General features: G+C 42.2%; 2 protein-coding genes across 2 annotated transcripts in view; one reads left to right on the plus strand and one right to left on the minus strand.

Moving 5' to 3' along the window:
• Positions 1–8,933, plus strand: part of vwde (von Willebrand factor D and EGF domains) — a 90,748-nt gene extending 81,815 nt beyond the window's left edge. The window contains exons 22-32 of the mRNA XM_056286934.1: positions 1,263–1,697; positions 3,364–3,459; positions 3,707–3,802; positions 3,939–4,034; positions 4,430–4,525; positions 4,735–4,830; positions 5,196–5,291; positions 6,281–6,376; positions 6,875–6,970; positions 7,384–7,481; positions 8,178–8,933. Coding sequence (XP_056142909.1) covers positions 1,263–1,697; positions 3,364–3,459; positions 3,707–3,802; positions 3,939–4,034; positions 4,430–4,525; positions 4,735–4,830; positions 5,196–5,291; positions 6,281–6,376; positions 6,875–6,970; positions 7,384–7,481; positions 8,178–8,192 — 1,316 coding nt within the window. The 3' untranslated portion in view covers positions 8,193–8,933. The remainder of the gene's footprint in view (positions 1–1,262; positions 1,698–3,363; positions 3,460–3,706; positions 3,803–3,938; positions 4,035–4,429; positions 4,526–4,734; positions 4,831–5,195; positions 5,292–6,280; positions 6,377–6,874; positions 6,971–7,383; positions 7,482–8,177) is intronic.
• Positions 8,934–9,762: 829 nt separating this feature from the next.
• Positions 9,763–13,666, minus strand: seraf (Schwann cell-specific EGF-like repeat autocrine factor). The gene is made up of 5 exons (XM_056286890.1): positions 13,301–13,666; positions 12,235–12,330; positions 11,524–11,628; positions 11,126–11,221; positions 9,763–10,100 (listed from the first exon to the last, which is right to left on the minus strand). Exons 1-5 carry the CDS (start codon positions 13,530–13,532, stop codon positions 9,988–9,990), a joined length of 642 nt encoding a protein of 213 aa, XP_056142865.1. The 5' UTR covers positions 13,533–13,666; the 3' UTR covers positions 9,763–9,987.
• Between the last annotated feature and the right edge of the window lie 6,163 nt (positions 13,667–19,829).

A 19,829-nucleotide genomic window follows, 5' to 3' on the forward strand; every position in this document is an offset into this window, starting at 1 on the left:
GTGTCAACATCTACAGTGAAGAGGCGGCTGCGGGATTCTGGGCTTCAGGGCAGAGTGGCAAAGAAAAAGCCATATCTGAGACTGACCAATAAAAGAAAAAGATTAAGATGGGCAAAAGAACACAGACATTGGACAGAGGAAGACTGGAAAAAAGTGTTGTGGACGGATGAATCCAAGTTTGAGGTGTTTGGATCACAAAGAAGAACGTTTGTGAGACGCAGAACAAATGAAAAGATGCTGGAAGAATGCCTGACGCCATCTGTTAAGCATGGTGGAGGTAATGTGATGGTCTGGGGTTGCTTTGGTGCTGGTAAGGTGGGAGATTTGTACAGGGTAAAAGGGATTCTGAATAAGGAAGGCTATCACTCCATTTTGCAACGCCATGCCATACCCAGTGGACAGCGCTTGATTGGAGCCAATTTCATCCTACAACAGGACAATGACCCTAAACACACCTCCAAATTGTGCAAGAACTATTTAGAGCAGAAGCAGGCAGCTGGTATTCTATCGGTAATGGAGTGGCCAGCGCAGTCACCAGATCTGAACCCCATTGAGCTGTTGTGGGAGCAGCTTGACCGTATGGTACGCAAGAAGTGCCCATCCAACCAATCCAACTTGTGGGAGCTGCTTCTGGAAGCGTGGGGTGCAATTTCTCCAGATTACCTCAACAAATTAACAGCTAGAATGCCAAAGGTCTGCAATGCTGTAATTGCTGCAAATGGAGGATTCTTTAACGAAAGCAAAGTTTGATGTAAAAAAAATCTTATTTCAAATACAAATCATTATTTCTAACCTTGTCAATGTCTTGACTCTATTTTCTATTCATTTCACAACATATGGTGGTGAATAAGTGTGACTTTTCATTGAAAACACAAAATTGTTTGGGTGATCCCAAACTTTTGAACGGTAGTGTATATATATATATATATATATATATATATATATATATATATATATATATGTGTGTGTGTGTGTGTGTGTGTGTGTGTGTGTCTGCTGCAAATGCTAGAAGCTGCTGTGTGCACCTCATCTGCATAGGCCCACTTGACCAACAAGTGTACTCTGATTCTGATATATATGTAATATATATATATATATATATATATATAGAGAGAGAGAGAGAGAGAGAGAGAGAGAGAGAGAGAGAATGTTGAAAATTGTGATTGTTTTCTTTTAAGAGTTGAATGCATTAAAGTTTAAATTTCAAAGTTTTTGTCCTGTTCATTTTAAAGCCCTGTCCTCTAACTTTCAGTGTCTTGCAGGGCATGGAACAGTCACCGATATAGTGGATGGAAGATTTCACATCACCGAACCAGATTCTAGTGAGGATATCATCGCTACCTCCTCTTCCTCCTCATCCACCCCATCCAGAGGACATCCTGACAGGAAGACAGAGACAGAAATAGATGTTTCTAGCACAAGGAAAGTGTCTTCCTTTGACAAAAAGACTACGGCTACCCCGCACAATCAAACTATCACTGGGGTTCACACCCCTGTTGTCCACATTTGGCAGTCCAGTGGGAAGGAGCTGACCCCTGGTCTCAGTACTGGTGTCAGATGGGGATCACCATCACACACAGTGACCTGTGCGGACTCTCCCTGCTTCTCTGGCGTGCCCTGTGAGCCCACAGTCACAGGATCCTACAAGTGTGGCCGCTGTCCGTTTGGCTACACTGGAGATGGAGTAACTTGTAAAGGTAGCTGTCTTTTCCTCATCTGGAGTTTACCGACAGGATCAGAATCTTAACAAGTTAACAAGTACAACAAATATGCAGGATATTTTTTCTAAAAGATCACAGTGTTGGTGGAGAGATATTAAAAACACTGCTCACTCTGCAGTGTGAATAGATATACTGGTTTGACTGGTTTAGATCATATCTCTCTGGCCGCACTCAGTTTAACTTAAAGATTTGAGATCTCAGTCCTTTCCTGTTACTACTAGTGTTCCCCAGGGCTCTGTATTGGTACCCCTTCTATGTATTATTTACCTACTACCTCTGGCCACATTTTCAGGAAATTTGGCATTCAATTTCACTGCTATGCGGATGACACCCAGCTTTATCTATCCACCAAACCTACCTCCACTCTTCTGCCCACTTCCCTTTCTGACTGCTTACTAGAAATTAAATCCTGGTTTTCATACCATTTCCTCAAACTTAATAGTGATAAAACTGAGTTCCTCCTAGTTGGCACTAAATCTACTTTGGCCAAAACTGATAGTTGTTCTCTTACTATTGATAATTCTATAGTTCCCCCATCGCCTCAGTTTAAGAGTCTGGGTGTCATTCTGGACAGCACATTTTCTTTTGAAGCCCACATCAACAATGTTACTCAGTCTGCATACTTCCATCTACACAATATTAATCATCTTCGGCCGTCACTTACACCTAAAAGCACAGCCATACTCACTCACACCCTGGTTACATCCCGTATTGACTACTGTAATTCTATCCTCTTTGGTCTTCCACTCGTGTCTTCATAAACTTCAATTGGTCCAGAATTCAGCTGCCCGTATCATTACCAGAACTCCTGCCGTAGATCATATCACCCCTGTTCTTCAGCAACTCCATTGGCTCCCTGTTATACATATACCGTATTGACTTCAAGATCCTGCTCCTCACCTTTAAGGCCCTTAATAACTTAGCTCCTTCATAGCTTTCTGAACTCCTTCATATCCACACACCCTCCTGCACTCTCAGATACTCTTCTGCTCTCCAATTCACTACACCATCGGCCCGCTTGACTACCATGGGGACTAAAGCCTTCAGTCGTTCTGCCCCCCGCCTATGGAACTCTCTCCCACAAGAAATTCGTGACATTGACTCTCTTACAACCTTCAAATCCCATCTCAAAACATACCTTTTCAAACTGGCATATTCAGGCTGATACACTCTTCATTGAGTTTTGTGCAGATGATGATTTTATACTTATCTGTTGTATTAACTTTTTATTGTCTACCCTGCTTTTTTTTATTTTGTGCTGTCTGATACAGCGCTGCTTGTTTTTTTTATTGTGTTCTGTAAGGTGTCCTTGAGTGCTCTGAGAGGCGCCCACAAATAAAATGTATAATTATTATTATTATTATTATTATTATTATGTACACATTAAACTATGCATGTTGTTATATACAGCCAGTATTTTGTAGTTGCGTCAGGGAGAATTTTACCACTTCAATTTATTGATGATGCATGCAAACATAATAAACCTACAATGGGGAGTGAAAGATAGTGGATGTACAGTGCAGTCTATTTTAGGAGCATTAACATGTTTAAATTCTAAAATTCATGACAGCTATCAAAAGACTGTTCATGGTAATATATTGGATTTGATGCTTTCCAGTAACCTTCTTGTGGTTTGTTTCAGCTGTCTGCAGGTATCAGTGTGGGAAGAATATGGAATGTACTTTGCCCAACACATGCACCTGTAAAGAAGGCTATACAGGATACAACTGCCATATAGGTAATAGGGGCCTTGGGGTTTGATACAGCATGGGACATTAAACTGTTTTATATATCAGGTCATTTAATGAGTGTACCATTTTCATCCAGTTAAGACCTAGATTTACAAGTTGGCTGGGGTCTGCCTTACTGATTCCATATACATATTTAGCTTATCATAACAAGGTTCAGTGCTAATTTATTTATTTGAAAATAAACTTAAACTGTACATTAAACAATATGAATTACAATTTGTTTCTCCCTGTCAGCTATATGCCGGCCTGACTGCAAGAACCAAGGGAAATGTGTGAAGCCCAATGTCTGTGATTGTCCCCTTGGCTACGGTGGTTCCACCTGCGAGGAAGGTAATGGGAACTCACATTCCCACCCATGTTCCCACCAGCGGACACAAAAGGGAAACGTTTACTATCATATTTCCTCCTCATGGAGTACCAATAATGATGTTAATTGTGTTGTCTATGTCCCTTTGTTGCTCTGTAGCCAGCTGTGAACCACCTTGTCAGTATGGAGGGACTTGTCTGGCCAGAAACCTCTGCACCTGCCCTTACGGCTATGTGGGACCAAGATGTGAAATCAGTGAGTGATGATTGATTAAAGTCCTGACCTGGAGTGATGATTTTAGAGAAAGTTAAGCAGTTTTACAGCCGGATACTCCAATGAAATTCACCCAGTTTGTTTGGTGTAGCTGTCATGGAGCACATGATAGCTTCGCTAGATAAGGAAAATTAACGAAATTTAACTGATAACCCATTGTCAGAAAAATGAACTAAGCTGACCTCCAAACACTTTTCTATGAATGTATTTAAAAGTTTGGCTTTGATTGAATTGTCCCATGTGGTTATCTCCACTCATCTGGCACCCAAATAGAATTAAACAAACCATAATTGTTTGCAAATAATATTTAATTTAGGGCTGGTGATGACAGAGTGTGAAATGGGATTATGTACAATAATTATGTATCCTCCACCCAGTGGTTTGTAACAGGCACTGTGAAAATGGAGGTGGGTGTATTTCTCCTGACGTGTGCAAATGCAAGACTGGCTGGTATGGGCCGACATGTAATTCAGGTAATCCCACTCATGGTGCATGGTGTGATTGTGTGTAACTAGTTTGCAGGGCCTTGTGAAATACAACATTCTTTCTTAGAAAATCCCTAGTGTCATTATATAGATAATTAGAAGATAAAAAGGGGATCTTCTGGTCATAAATTTGAGGTTATGTCTATTAAGATGTTACTGCAAAAGTATCTGAGTTTGGTCCCCTGTACCCTCCACAGCTGTTTGTAACCCTGTCTGTCTGAATGGTGGAACTTGCGTGAAGCCCAACATCTGTGCCTGCCCTGGCGGCTTCTATGGCTCCCAGTGTCAGATTGGTAGGATTTGTGCAAATACAGAAGTAACCATTAAAGTCATACATTTTACTGCACACTTGCAGCACTATAGAGTTATCTGATAAGCTATGTGGTCAGAAGAGACCTATGAGAGAAATCCTTGAGTGAAATTCTTAGCCCCCTAACTGCTCGAGGGGCACTACATTAGCTGGTTGACCTCTAGACCAGTATGTCAACTGGACTTGATGAGGAGCTGAATGTTTAGCCTAATCTATATGGTCATTTACATTGTTTGCCCAATCACATTTTGCCTAGGAGTCGAGTCCTTAATGTCTCTTAGTTTCCTTGCAGTTGTGTTGTGTAGCATATTGTTGTTGCTGCAGCTAACTCAGTGCTGTGTGTTTCAGCTGTGTGCAGTCCCCCTTGTAAGAACGGAGGTCAGTGCATGAGAAACAATGTGTGTTCCTGCCCTGAAGGCTACACGGGAAAAAGGTGTCAAAAGAGTAAGTAATACAATACCCTGAAATGTTTAGCTCAGCTTTATTTTAATTTGCCACTGCCGTGAGCAGCTATCAGTGCAAAATGGATGATATTAGACGGGATGACACTGATGATTCCGGTTAGAAAATTGTATTGTTGCTGCAACACCTCATAAGCAGAAGAATTATGATATAAATAGGACTAGGTTGAAGGGAATAAAAAACACAATATATTCTTGTCTTTATGCATGCTCAATAATCCAGGTAAGGAAATCACATAAAGTTGAATCAGTTCATCTGGACACAACATTTACTGAGAGAAACATTTCATCAGTCTCAACTGACTGCAGGTATCCCCACTCTTATAAACAGCACAGGAGAGCTAACATGTTGGGCCAGGACTCCGCAGTCTACACCCATCTACCCATCTACACCCACCCTTGAAAGAGTGGCCACTCTGTCAAGGATGAGGATGTGCACATCCTTCATAGGGAGGAACGCTGGTTTGAACGGGGAGTCAAAGAGGCCATCTAAGTTAAGAGAGAATGACCATCCCTGAACCGGGGGGGGGGGGGGCTAAGGGTACATCTGTCGCCATTTTACAATGCTGTGATTACAACTATTCCCCAATCCTCTGTGAATAGTACACGGCCATTCTAACTCTAGTTACTGTTCACGGCAATTTGCATATGAAACTGATTGTTGTTTTCGATCGTTATGCCACTGTATTTTTTATAAGGGTGGGGTTTCTCTCAATAAATATTGTGTCCAGATGAACTGATTCAACTTTCTGTGACAGTATACCCTGAAAACATGTTTATAAAGTATCAAGAAAACAACCTATGAGATGATGTAAATCAATTACAAGACTATAGCAAGCATGCGACAAATGTAGCAGTAAAAAAAAAACTACTAGATTAAGAAATGTAAGATAGTGGGTTAGGAAAGTTAAGAAAACATTATGAAATTACGAAATGTGTCTCTGTTTGTGTTTGTAAATGTGTGTCTCACAGGTGTGTGTGAGCCCATGTGTATGAATAAGGGCAAGTGTGTGGGTCCAAACACTTGCTCATGTGCATCAGGCTGGAGGGGCAAGAGGTGTAACATACGTAAGTGACAGCATGAATACATCTAGACCAGACGCTAAAATGAAAGACACAGGCTGCGTTGACCTGCCTGTGATCCCAAAAACATTCAACACTCAGTTTCAATTTTGGATTATTTTGGAAATCATGTCATACCCCTTTTTCATTTTGACCTGTGTTTAGTTTTGTTATCTACTGTGTTTGCTTCTGTTGTTATCTTCAGGATGCACTCAGCATGAGTCTGATGAAGCGTCCATAATATATTTTTTGGTTTATGAATATGTTGTCTTCCATAACATTTGACTTCCGAAATAGTTTGAAAGCTTAGGCTTATTGTCAGTATGAAAATAATCACTTAATCCAAATTCAAATCATTCTTGTTCAGAAAAGTTATACATTTCATTAAATTAGCATGACTGGTGCAGGTAGATCACCATGGGAATAAGTAAAAACAAGTAAAGTTGATTGTCTTTGTTGAAGATATTTTGTGTTTTCATACATCCCTCTCTGTTTTGTGTATAGCTGTATGTTTGCAGAAATGCAAGAATGGGGGTGAATGTGTGGGACCCAACACCTGTCACTGTCCCATTGGGTGGGAAGGTCTCCAGTGTCAAACACGTGAGTCTATGGAGCACATGAGGATACTGTTACTATAAGGCAACATAGTGTTAAGTTATTTGACCATAGACCAGCTAAACTAGTAGATCACTGCAGTGCTGTCAATCCGTGCTGATGCCTGCTGGCAGCAGCGTTATTAACTAACTCTTCATTAATTGACAAGAAACAGTCACACCTGGCTAATTAAGTAATATAACAAGAAAATACAAGATATATTGGCTTTGTTTCATTTTTGATTTAAGAAACACAATTTAGATGGGAATTCTTCTGTACACAGTGTGTTTCAGTGTTCTTCCCCTCCTTTCTAATTTTTTCTGCATCTACAGAGATTAACGGATTTCTAAAACTCTCTCCCTGACTTTTTTTTTTCTGTCAACACCTGACATGTTGTCTTACACCGATTCCCTGTTCAGCCATCTGCAAGCAGCGGTGCCAGAATGGAGGGAGGTGCGTCCTTCCTGACTACTGCCACTGTCGTAAAGGCTACAAGGGTCTCACCTGTGGCATTAAGGTTGGCGTTGCATTCTGTTAAAACAGCTTATATTTTCAATATGCATTGGATTTATGTAGCCATGTGTTACTGAGGGCCAAGAGTTTGCAGTTTTTTTGTTTCAAATCAACACTACATCAGTTGATTTCACTATTTAGCACACCTTCATTGAGACAAGGGAGAATTAATTACTGGTTGATGAACTCAGCTGTGGTACTTGGTTAAAAACCAAAAAGTTGGTTAAAGTTGGTTAAAACCATCAAAAAGGCAAGACGAACTGGAGTTGGTCCCTGGGTGCTGCACGGCGGCTGCCCACTGCCCCTAGCTACACGGCTAGGATGGGTTAAATGCAGAGCGTAATTTCCCCATGGGGATCAATAAAGTATCTCAAAATAAAAAAAAAAGAAAATCTGGACACTCTTGTCCCTTGATGACACTACATTGCCTACCTTAATCTTACCTTTACCTTAATGGTCTCCCATAATTCAACAAGTAGAACATGGTTATAACCCTGCCAGGGTTAAGGTTTCCATTCCCTTTGGAACTCAGCAGATGGAGAATGGCCTTATTACTGTAAAAGTTAGAGCTTCAATTCACACTTTGGCCGCAGTCCCGGGACTGTTGGACTGTATACGGAGATCACCTTGAAAAATGTACTTTGCTTTACTAAAATTGCTCTCTGTCTGAATACTGAGTTGCATTTTTCCATCTTTACAGGCACCACCAGCATGATGGAAGTGGAAGTGAACGTTACAGTAGAATGAACAACGCATCAAAATGCACAAAGCTAGAAGAGTAGGATGAGGTGTGTGTCTGTGTGTGTTTGTCGTTGTGTGTGTTTATGGGATTGTGTGTGTGCTGTTTGTACACTTTTGAACGTGAAAGGAGGGACTTGATATATTGCACTTGTGTTATTGTCCCTGTGTATCACTACCTCATGGCTCAAGGCAACACAGATTTATAGATTTGTTTGCTTAAAACTACATAGCAGTGCTAATACAAAGGTTTCATACAGCATAGGAGTGTTACTGCTGCGTGTTATAGAGGCTAAAGACAAACGAATCAGGTCGATACATGATTCATTACTGCATACCAATAACCTTTTAGTTCCCATTCTTTTAAGTTGTATTTACCACGTGACAGTATAGTATAACATGATCTAATCTTTACTAAAGCCAACATGCACTCTTTTTCTCTTACATGAAATAATCCATTTTTATTCTGCTTCATTCATTAGGACCAATTGGTACACGAGTATTTCGGTTTAGGCTGATTATATTGAGATATCTATCACATTAGGGTGCTCTGTTCATTTTTGATTTTTTATTGTTGACTTTACTAATGTACTCTTTACTTAGTTCCTGCCTAAATTTTGGTTTCGCACACGCTAAGAGCGATACCCAAGACTTAAAATGTAGCCATTAGTGTTTTGGTTGATGCCAAAAGGTTTCACCAAAACCAAATTACTTAGTATTTTTGGAAGACATGATGAAATAAAAATATACTATTTCTATGATCTTCCATTTGCGCATGTTTTTTTTCATACGTTAAAGCTGCATTAGGTAACATTGAACATTCCAGTGTAAATCCTTCCGCCTCGCTCTCTGCTGCCTCGTATCACTCCGCTAAGCCCCTCCCACCAAATGACCTCCGCATCGCTCTTCAGCCCTTTACACTCCTGTACAACCAGGACATGTCAAAGCGAGACTCGTTAAACTTGTATCATAGTGTATGATCTATCATCTCATCTCATCATCAGTTGCTTCTCCGAGGTCGGGTTGCGGTGGCAGCAAGCTAAGTAGGGCACTCCAGACGTCCCTCTCCCCAGCAATGCCCCCCCCCAGCTCCTCCTGGGGGATCCCAAGGCATTCCCAGGCCAGATTGGTGTAGTCCCTCCAGCAAGTTCTGCGATAAAAAAAATTTTCAGCGGATCTCATACTTACACTAATATTGCTCATGTGAAGCAGCCATTTCGAGTTGGTCTTGTTGATTTTTTGGGTTAGCGTTATGACCACAAGCGACCGGTGGGGCAGGGTGGACACGAATTGATTGCATACGCATGCATCTGCATTTGTAGAACAACCAATAAGAACACCCTCTCTCTGAAATGGTCTGTGATTGGCTACGGGGCTAGATTTTCTAAAACCTGAATACAGAGCCAAGAGGTGGTGCAGAAGTTATTTTCTCTCAGACCACTTTAATTACAATATGCTGAAAGGTTATGAATTTTTTGCCGAATGACACCATAAAAAACCACCTATCCCAGCTTTAAATTTTAATGATGATGCGCACAGTTCACAGATTTAGGTTTATTTTAATGTCACAATATGCAGCATAAAACATAACGTGTTTCTATAGTCAAGTGATAATGTTAAAATCAGGTTCAATGGTTTAAAAAAAATAAACAAAACAAAAACCATATAGTTAAAAACTACCAATGCACCAGCTAAAGAATATAGCAATAGTCCACATGAAAGTAAAAGATACTAATTGGTCCTATTTAACTTCTGACCCTGTCGGGGTCAGACTAGTGGGTCTTTTTCTTTTCTTCACAGCGGGGGCCGGAGTAGGGGGCCCGACACCGACAAGTCTCTGGAGAAATACACTTCCCTCCATTCAGGCAAGGCCGACTGCATACAGCTAGAGGAGAAAGGTCAAAGATAAGGGAAATATTCTTAGATCGTGTAAATTATTGATTGTCAGACTGAGGTCTTGGTTCTTTGGGTTTCCAGTAGTTTCCCAGCAAAAGTAGGGATTAGTTTGTTTTGACTATAACTTTATTCACTAGAAACGATCCTAAATAGTGAATGTATAAACTACTACAGCTATCATAATCAAAACAACTCATCACTATTATATCCTCAATGTAAAATTTTCAGTCAAACAATTCAATGCTAAATTATAATTGATAGCTAATTTCGTCCAGTATATGGTCCCCTGGGGTAAAATTCTATCACATGTTGGCCTATATGTGTTTAATGGTGGTGGTGGTGGCGGTGGTGGGGTCTGTGCAATGAAATCATTTGATACCCATGATTTAATAAATGAAGGAGGGTTAAGAAAAGGAAATCACTGTTCAGAGCTTTTGAAACCTATCACTACAAACCCAGCAACAAGCCAAGGAGGTGAGAGTCCATAAACCATGTCTGGTTTCCTCACATCTGGAAAAAGACGAGGCTGCAAGCTTTACAGGGGGGAGCAAGTTTCCTTTATGTGGCAGGTGGCAGGTTTACCACTCAGCAAATGAGCCCATACAACCCACCTCACCCTCTCCTCTTGACGGACTGATTTTTTTACCAGTTATTCTTTCGGGTAAGCTGCAGACAGACAACTAAGGATGACCCTCGTCATACTCATCAATACCAGAAATGAACGAGTTGTGGCGGAATGAAGCTACTGTGATTTTTGTGTGTATAGTAGGAGAGATACAGACGCATCCGTTACATTTTCAGAGTTGTGGTATGATATTGTGCTCCCATGCTGAGAATGTCTGGGTATACAATTGTGTATGTAAGCGATTGTGAGACAGCTTTTACATGTAGTCAGTGTGATTTCTAAACCAAGATGATATATGATACTTTTTAATAAATGGGAGCACCATAAATGATAAATTGCATCAGTTTATTGTGACAGTGTCTCCTCAGTGAGAGTTGTTTTGAGCTTACCAGTGTGGCAGGCTCCCCCGAGCCATCCCTCCGGACAGCTGCAGATTCCTGGAGCCACACAGCTGCCACCGTTCCTGCACCCTTGTGGACAGATTGCTGGGGAACACACAATGGTAGCACATGCTCAGCATGCTGGGAAACCATAAATCATCACTCACAGGACATCCACACATGTAAATCCCATTCATGATTGTTGGAGAAACTTCAGCAGAGCTATGTCAAGTAACACATAATGACAGCAACTTGGAAAAGCAGTGGCCTTAAGCTCCACAGGTTTAAAAAAAAATGAAAAAAATAACATAGGCCATAGCTGACTGACAGCTCCAGCTGAGAGACCAGCTCCATTTGGTGATTTTCTGTGGTGCTAATGGGGTAGTGAGAAGGGGTCATGAACAAACCCTCTTGGCATTTGGAGCCAGCCCAGCTTGATGGGCAGATGCACTTGGCCACACCATTGACAGCAATGCATTCCCCTCCATTCCAGCATCCACTTTCACACGTCACTGCCCAAAAAAAGATAACCAGCACAATTGATTGATATCCTGATAGAATGGTTGCTTGACTGATTGATTGACACCTTATTTTTCTCAAGAGGGGAGATTTACATCCTCAACTGTACAGTGTTTGCGTATATTCATGCAGCATTTCTTGCTTTAAGAGCATGCTTGCTTTTATTCCTGCTGCAGTTTTGCTCAAATTTTGTTCTTTTAGGTTCCACAAGTTACAAGGGCTTTATTTTTTATTTTTCCTTTTTGGAACATACTGATTTGTTTCTGCAGTTTAACACACATTAAGAATTGTCTGCATGTCTGATAGGTGCATGACTGATTTCACAACAGGAAGCTTCTGCAAAGGATCTCTCTTTGTGTGGCTCACTGACACAAAACTTTTGAGGGTTAAAACAATGGTAGCTATGCAAAATATCTACCTATCTCTCTATGCTTTCTGTGGGTCAGAAAAGCACAAACGGATTATTAAGACTACAGAAAGTGCTCTTCAGATATAATGCATGAAGAGAACTTCAAGCATAATGACATCCCCAATTGTGAGGCCATCAAATTCATTCATCTTATAAGATATCCACACGAGCTCAAAAACAAATTGATTACCTTTGTGGCAATATTTCCCTCCAAATCCGGGAGGACATCTGCATTTCCCGGGCCGAAGGCACTGTCCTCCATTCTTACATTTGGGGTAACAGCTGGCTGCGTTTCACACAAACACATTCAGAGCTTTCAGAAATCTGATACTGAGTTCCCAAAGTGGCTTTAATGTTGCACTCAAGGCTCCTGTATGTTTCATCTGAAGTCTTCCAAAATGAAAATAATAATGGCCACGTTATCATTTATAGACTATTTGCTAAAAGAAGTAACTTAATACTAATTGACAAAAGGATAAGAACTTTCTCAAATTTATACACACATGGACACACACACACGCACACAAACAAACACAAACAGTTAACGGGTTGCTATTACTGCAATATACAGTTGTGCAATAACTGAACGTGAACATACTGCCGCATCTTTTTCTCAGTGTAACATCTGCCATATTTTCATGGTTTTTATTTTCACACCAATACTCTTGATCAACCCTGCGTTTCTGTATATACAGGTCTTTATTCTAGTCTATTTTATAGGCACAATGTACTTCGGTTTAGTCTAGTTCTTTATGTTGTATATTCCCTATAGTTTTTTTCTTGCTATTGTGTGTATTTTTGATACTGTGTGCCTTTTGCTTATGCGAGCTGTACTGATGCTTTAATTTCCCTCAGAATCAGTAAAGTCTCTATCTGTCTGTGCAGTGTTTTGAACATCTATTTAATCAAACTTCTCTCCAGCCATGAAATCATCATCATACCCGTATAAGACTGAAACAACTTATCTCCAGCCATGAAATCATCATCATCATCATATTTTTGGGGTGAGTGATGTCTGCAAGCGCTGCAGTTGTGCAGCTGTGAACCGGAGTCAAATTCCTCGTGTGCATAGGCACACTGGCCATATAAAGCTGATTATGATTATGATCATCATCACACCCGTGCACAACTCAAACAAAACTTCTCTCCAGCCAAGAAATCATCATCAATCACCATCATCATCACCATCCTCATCTATGACCCCAACAAACTCAGCGTGTAGTCTGTAACGGGAACAAAATGTATTACGTCATCACCATACTGGCAGGTCTCTCCCTCGTAGCCGCGCGAGCAGAAGCATGTGTTGTTTCGGATGCACAAGCCCGCGTGTTTGCACGGGGGCGCGCACGTCGCTCTTGTGTCGAAAACGAACGGGAGCGCGACTCCCCTCGGCGCGTCGGAGCGCGAAGCGGCGACACACACGCACGCGAGCGCAGCCAAGCAGGCCAGCAGCGCGAGCTCCGTGGGATGGAGGTGCACGGGCGGCATGTTTTCCACGTCGGCCGGCGCGTGAGAAGCTGGAAGCGGGGAGGAAGAGAGAAGATGGTGGAATACGCGGTCCGCTGCTAAAGTTCCCCCCGGGCAACAAAAAAAATAAATCTTTATTTTGCTTCGTCTTTTTCTTTTCTGAGTTTATCCCTCTTGTTGGAGAGAGAGACTACATCCGAAGTCGGTGAGAGGAGCTTCTGTGAGGAGGGGGAGTATGGAGGAGCGGGGTAGTGTGCTGCGGGGGTTGGCCTTGGAGAGTGAGGGTGGGTGGAGACAGGGTGGGGTCATATTTAGTTTAATTTATTGTTTATTTGACAGGAACAAGGCACAATTTTACAACTGCGCCTGAGTTAGTCGGCAGCTAGTTTGCATCTGCAGTCCCTGGGCAGGCAAACAAACAATTAATACAGAAGTGAAAACAACGCATATTTGAAACTAGACAGGTGCGTTTCCCGGGGACTTTGAGGGGGGTTGCTAAATAATCATCAGTGTTGGCAAATTTGTGGTTGCCACATTGAACCTGTCGGTCACAGTTAGACGGCTTTTAAACTTTCTGAAATCTTGTTTTTATTCGTCCAGGTTTAGCCTGTTAAATAGTGTTTTATTCGCCTGCAGCAAAGTGAAAAGTTAGCAAGACGTCATGTCAGTACGCTTTTCACATTACACACACACACACACACACACTCACACAAACGCATTGGAAACGTTCAAAATTCAACGAAAAAGATTGATGGGGGAGTTGTAGATTGTTAAAACAGACAGCAAGCCGAGGACCGTTTCCTGCCTATGAATGATTTTTGCAGACAAAATCGAAATACTTGAGCGTTGGGTGGGTTGCCGATGGAAACCCACAACCAATGATTATAGAATTATGCATTTACAGAAATTTGACATAGACATTATTTGATAAGGACAACTGTTGGGACATTTCTCATACCTGTTAAGAGCAATTTTACTCATTCAGAGTCGACTAAAACACAGCTGGTTCAAAGTGGACCAACGTCAACCTGGGCTTTCTTTTTTTCCCCAAGATTTGCTTTATGTTGGAAGTTCATGTAGACCACGTGTGGAAAACTCATTTCCTTACACATAGAACTCTATCTGATAATAAACAGGACGAATGAAGGTCCTCTATAATATCAACCTTCTTGATTTCTTCTTCAACCCTATGAATCAACCTTCTTGGATGTTCTTACCTAGATTATTGAGCATGCATAAAGATGTCCTCTATAATAAACTTTAATAAAACAATTCAGTTTAGGATGTTGCTGTTATTTCCATCTTACAGACTCCCTCCACTGAAGACTGAGCCCCTACAGGCAAGTTATTAATGCCGTTTCTTTACTTTTGCTTAAATATATTGTGATGTTTTCCCTCTTTTTCTAAAAGAAGCAGTCATATTATATAAATTGTAATGTGACAGAAACTTCCACCCTTTGGACTATTGTGTCCTTGAGAAAGACAAGAGGGTGAGCTACTGACCTAAAAAAATGAAATCTAATTGATCATTTCAAAACTCACACATGCTATCTTCTTATCCAATACCTCTTAACATTGGAGAAATTTACTAAAGGAATTCGCCTAAACAGCAGTGACTGGTCTTTCCAAAGGAGTTGAATCAAGTGCAACTGGACTTGGTACCAAGTCCAGTTGCACTTGATTCAACTCCTTTGGATAACCATGACCTGGATGAATGAGAACATTCACAGACAGTGACTGGTCTATTTTGTGGAGCGTTGCTTCAGTTCTGTATAACTCATCTTGGAAGACAAACTACACAGTGAAACCACTTCCTTGCTCTCCTGAAGTCTATTTATTTTCCAGACATTTTGGACCGAGATTGGGAAGAAAAGCAGTCTGGACACTCCAAACTACTTCACAGTTCCATTTCCTGACATGGGGATTTCTCCAGTGTCTATCTGAGAGAGATTGGTGGCCAAAGGCTGAACTTCAAGAGCATGTAACAGTATTATCTTTCTACTGTATGAATATGGTAAGTTTATTTGAACTCTTAAGTCATTGTGATGTGATGAAACAGAACAGTAGAATACAGTGATAACAAGATGTGACAAAACAGATAAGAGCACAATCTCTCGTACATGCAAGCTAAAAAAAAGAAGAGCTAAAACAGCTTACCCCTAAACAAAGGAAAATTTAAATTAGATAAGAAACAACTGAAGTCAAATTTCTACTCATATATCACAGTTACAGTCTCAGAGGGTTTCACATTCGCACAAAGGACGGCCTCCTCTATCCTTTCACATTTGATTCAGATGAGTAAAAACACGGGGAAAGTCTTTCCAAGAGGAAAATGGGAGAAACCTCAGGAAGGGCATCAATGAGGAACCCCTCCTCCAGGATAGATAGGCATGTAAAGGTGTCAAGTGGGCAAGGGAGGCAATGTGGTAACACATTTAGACGTAAAACACTGTGAATAAGTCTTATTTGAACAGAATAACAAGATCTAAATAATGAAACGGGTAGTATAATAAATTTAGGAATCAGGAACACTTTGTCGTTTCACTTCATGCATTTGAGTACATGAAATGAAACAAAATGCCTACAAAATGCCGTTTCCCCCTGACCACAGCAGTACAACGCAAAGACAAAAACACATCCAAAAACTACAAGAACACACATACCCAAACTAACACATATATCAAAACTTAAAAAAAAACAAAATAAAAAAAATCACTGTCTGTCGCGTATTGATTACGTCATTACGTCGCGCTTTGATGCGGAACGCGGAGGAAGAATAAATATCGAGTAAAGTGAAATAATGAGAAACGTGGGTCTCGGTGTGCGTATGGTTTAATTCAGTTCTACTTGGTATAATATGCAAGTTAGAAGTGTAACAGTGGCGACGAGGATACTAAATTCGAATAGTTAAATCTGGAAAGTGAGTTTAGTTCGTCCGCGAGATGGAGAACACCAACGTGCCAAAGTTTGATTGCTACAACGAGCCTGCTACGCTAGGTCCTCGTTGGAGTAGATGGCTAACGGCTTTCGAGTTGTTCGCAGATGGTAAAGGTCTGATAATGACAGACAATGTCAGCGCAAGTACAAAGATTAGGAGAAGAGTATTACTTTTACATCACGCAGGGACAGGTGTGCAGGACGGGAGGTCCTGAAGATTATGCCAAAGCAGTGGATGCACTGAATAACTATTTCGTGCCTCAGGTGAATACCGCGTTCGCGCGCCAGACTTTCTACCGATTGTCACAGAACAATGGCGAGACTGTACAACAGTTTTCTAACACGTTTGCGCCAGACAGCTAAAGACTGTGGTTTTGGGGCGGATATGTCTTAACCAGCTCAGGGATGCGGTGCTGAGTAAATGCATGTTAGAATATGTGCGGAGAAAGCTGCTTGAGGAGGGTTCGGTGCTGACTTTAGCGAGAGCGCTAGAGATTGCTGCGCAGTGTGAAAGAGTAGAACAACAGATGGCAGCAATGAGAGTGAGTAACACGGACGCAAAGGAAACTGAGACTGTGAACCAGGTATCCAAAGGGAAATGGGCCAAGAAGAGCCGAAAACGTGAAGGGGAAGGAAAAGGGAAAGAGAAAGTGTGCTATCGTTGTGGGCACGGAGACCACTTTGCAAAAGATGAAACATGTCCACGCGGGCAAACCTGCAGGAAGTGCGGTGGTAAAGACCACTATGCGAAAATGTGCAAATCTAAAGGTGGCAAACAGTCAGTGAAATATGTAGACTCAGAAAAGGAAGAGCAACAGGATAAAGGTTATGCATTTGTAGTACGTGACAGTAGCAATATTGATAGATTAACATTTAATGTGGGTGGTGTAGACCTAGTAATGTTAATTGACTCAGGGGCTACGACCAATATAGTAGATGAAAACACATGGGAAGGACTAAAGAGAGAACAAATTAAGTGTCAGTCCTCCACTTCAGACAAAAATCTGTATACATACTCGTCAAAGGAACCACTTCCTGTGAAGGGAGTGTTCACATGTGAGGTGAAGATAGGGAAAAGGGAAACCCAAGCAGAGTTCACAGTAGTAGCGGGTCAGGGAATACCACTACTAGGGAGAGAGACAGCTATGGAGCTAGGTGTGCTAAAAGTGGGTGTAGATGTAGCAGCGGTGACTGATATCAGGGCAGAGGTAAAGAGGAAGTACCCAAAGCTCTTCACAGGGGTTGGTAAGCTCAATACCAAACAGATCAGTCTGCATATCGACAACGACGTGGAACCCGTAGCACAACCACTGAGACGAGTACCGTTCCATCTGAGGGAGGCAGTCGACAAGAAGATAGAGGAGCTGCTAAGCATGGACATTATCGAAAAGGTTGAGGGCCCAACACTGTGGGTAAACCCAGTCGTAGTAGTTCCCAAAGCAAAAGATACTGACATCAGACTATGCCTAGATATGAGAATGGCAAACAGGGCGCTGACTACAAAAGAGGTTGAGAAAGCCTCTGCAGAGGATGAAGAACTGAATGAGGTGAGGAAAGCGATACAGAGTGGCCGGTTTGAGAAGTGTTCAGCCTATGCACCTATTGCAAAGGAACTATGCACTATAGGACAGTTAGTGTTAAGAGGAACGAGAATTGTTCCGCCGCAGAGCCTACAGAACAGAGCTCTAGCGTTAGCTCATGAAGGACATTTAGGTATTGTAGGGACAAAACAGCAGCTCAGGGGAAAGGTGTGGTGGCCAGGGATGTACGGGGAAACAGAGAAATATGTTAAGTCATGTCACGGGTGCCAACTAGTGGCGCGGCCCGACGTACCAGAGCCATTGTGGCCCACAGCTCTCCCTGATGGACCATGGCAGGATATTGCCACAGATTTGTTAGGTCCGTTACCAACAGGACATTCTATCTTAGTAGTTGTAGACTACTACAGCAGATATTATGAGTACGAGATCATGCGATCCACCACGACAGACAAAGTGATAGATCGTCTAGAGAACATATTCAGCCGCCACGGTCTATCTGTCTCTATCAGGTCCGACTGTGGACCACAGTTCTTGTCATCACAGTTCCAGGAGTTCTGTCAAGACAACGGCATACAGCACGTGAAAACAACGCCTAAATGGGCACAAGCAAATGGAGAAGTGGAGAGGCAAAACGCGTCGATCATGAATCGGATACGCATCGCACAGGCGGAGGGACTGGACTAGGAGAAGGAACTCCGGAGGTACGTCACCATCTACAGATCCATAGACCACTCCACCACGGGCAAGAGCCCAGCCAAACTCTTGTTCAACAGAAAGCTGAGAGGAAAGCTGCCGGACATCAGTACACCTAGGAGTGACCTGGAGGCACGGGACACTGATGCAGAGCGAAAGGGGAAGTCCAAAATATACTGCTCAAAAAAATAAAGGGAACACCTAAAAACACAATATAGACCTCGATGAATGAAATATTTCAGCTGAAAATCTTTATTTATTAGACAGAGGAATGTGTTTAGAGCAAAATAACCTAAGAATGATCAATGGAAATCAAAATCATTAGCCCATTAAGGTCTGGATTCAGAATCATACTCAAAATCAAAGTGGAAAATGAGAACATAGGCTGATCCAACTTCTGTGGAAATTCTTCAAGACGATTCAGAATGAGGCTCAGTAGTGTGTGTGGCCTCCACGTGCCTGTATGCACTCCCTACAACGTCTGGGCATGCTCCTGATGAGACGACGGATGGTCTCCTGGGGGATCTCCTCCCAGACCTGGATCAGGGCATGGGTCAACTCCTGGACAGTCTGTGGTGCGACATCGCGTTGGCATATGGTACGAGACATGATGTCCCAGAGGTGCTCGATTGGATTCAGGTCTGGGGAACGTGCAGGCCAGTCCACAGCATCAATGCCCTCGACATACAGGTACTGCTGACACACTCTGGCCACATGAGGACGAGCATTGTCATGCATGAGCAGGAACCCAGGGCCCACTGCACCAGCATATGGTCTGACAATGGGTCTGAGGATCTCATCCCGGTACCTAATGGCAGTCATGGTACCTCTGGCTAGCACGTAGAGGTCTGTGCGGCCCTCCAAGGATATGCCTCCCCAGACCATCACTGACCCACCGCCAAACTGGTCATGCTGGAGGATGTTGCAGGCAGCAGAACGTTCTCCACAGCGTCTCCAGACTCTCTCACGTCTGTCACGTGTTCAGTGTGAACCTGCTCTCATCTGTGAAGAGCACAGGGTGCCAATGGCGAATCTGCCAACCAAGACGTTCTCTGGCAAAAGTCAATCGGGCTGCACGGTGTTGGGCTGTGAGCACAGGCCCCAATTGTGGACGTCGGGCCCTCATACCATCCTCATGCATTCTGTT

Source organism: Lampris incognitus, chromosome 9 (genome assembly GCF_029633865.1).
Source record: "Lampris incognitus isolate fLamInc1 chromosome 9, fLamInc1.hap2, whole genome shotgun sequence".
Lineage (NCBI taxonomy): Eukaryota > Metazoa > Chordata > Actinopteri > Lampriformes > Lampridae > Lampris > Lampris incognitus.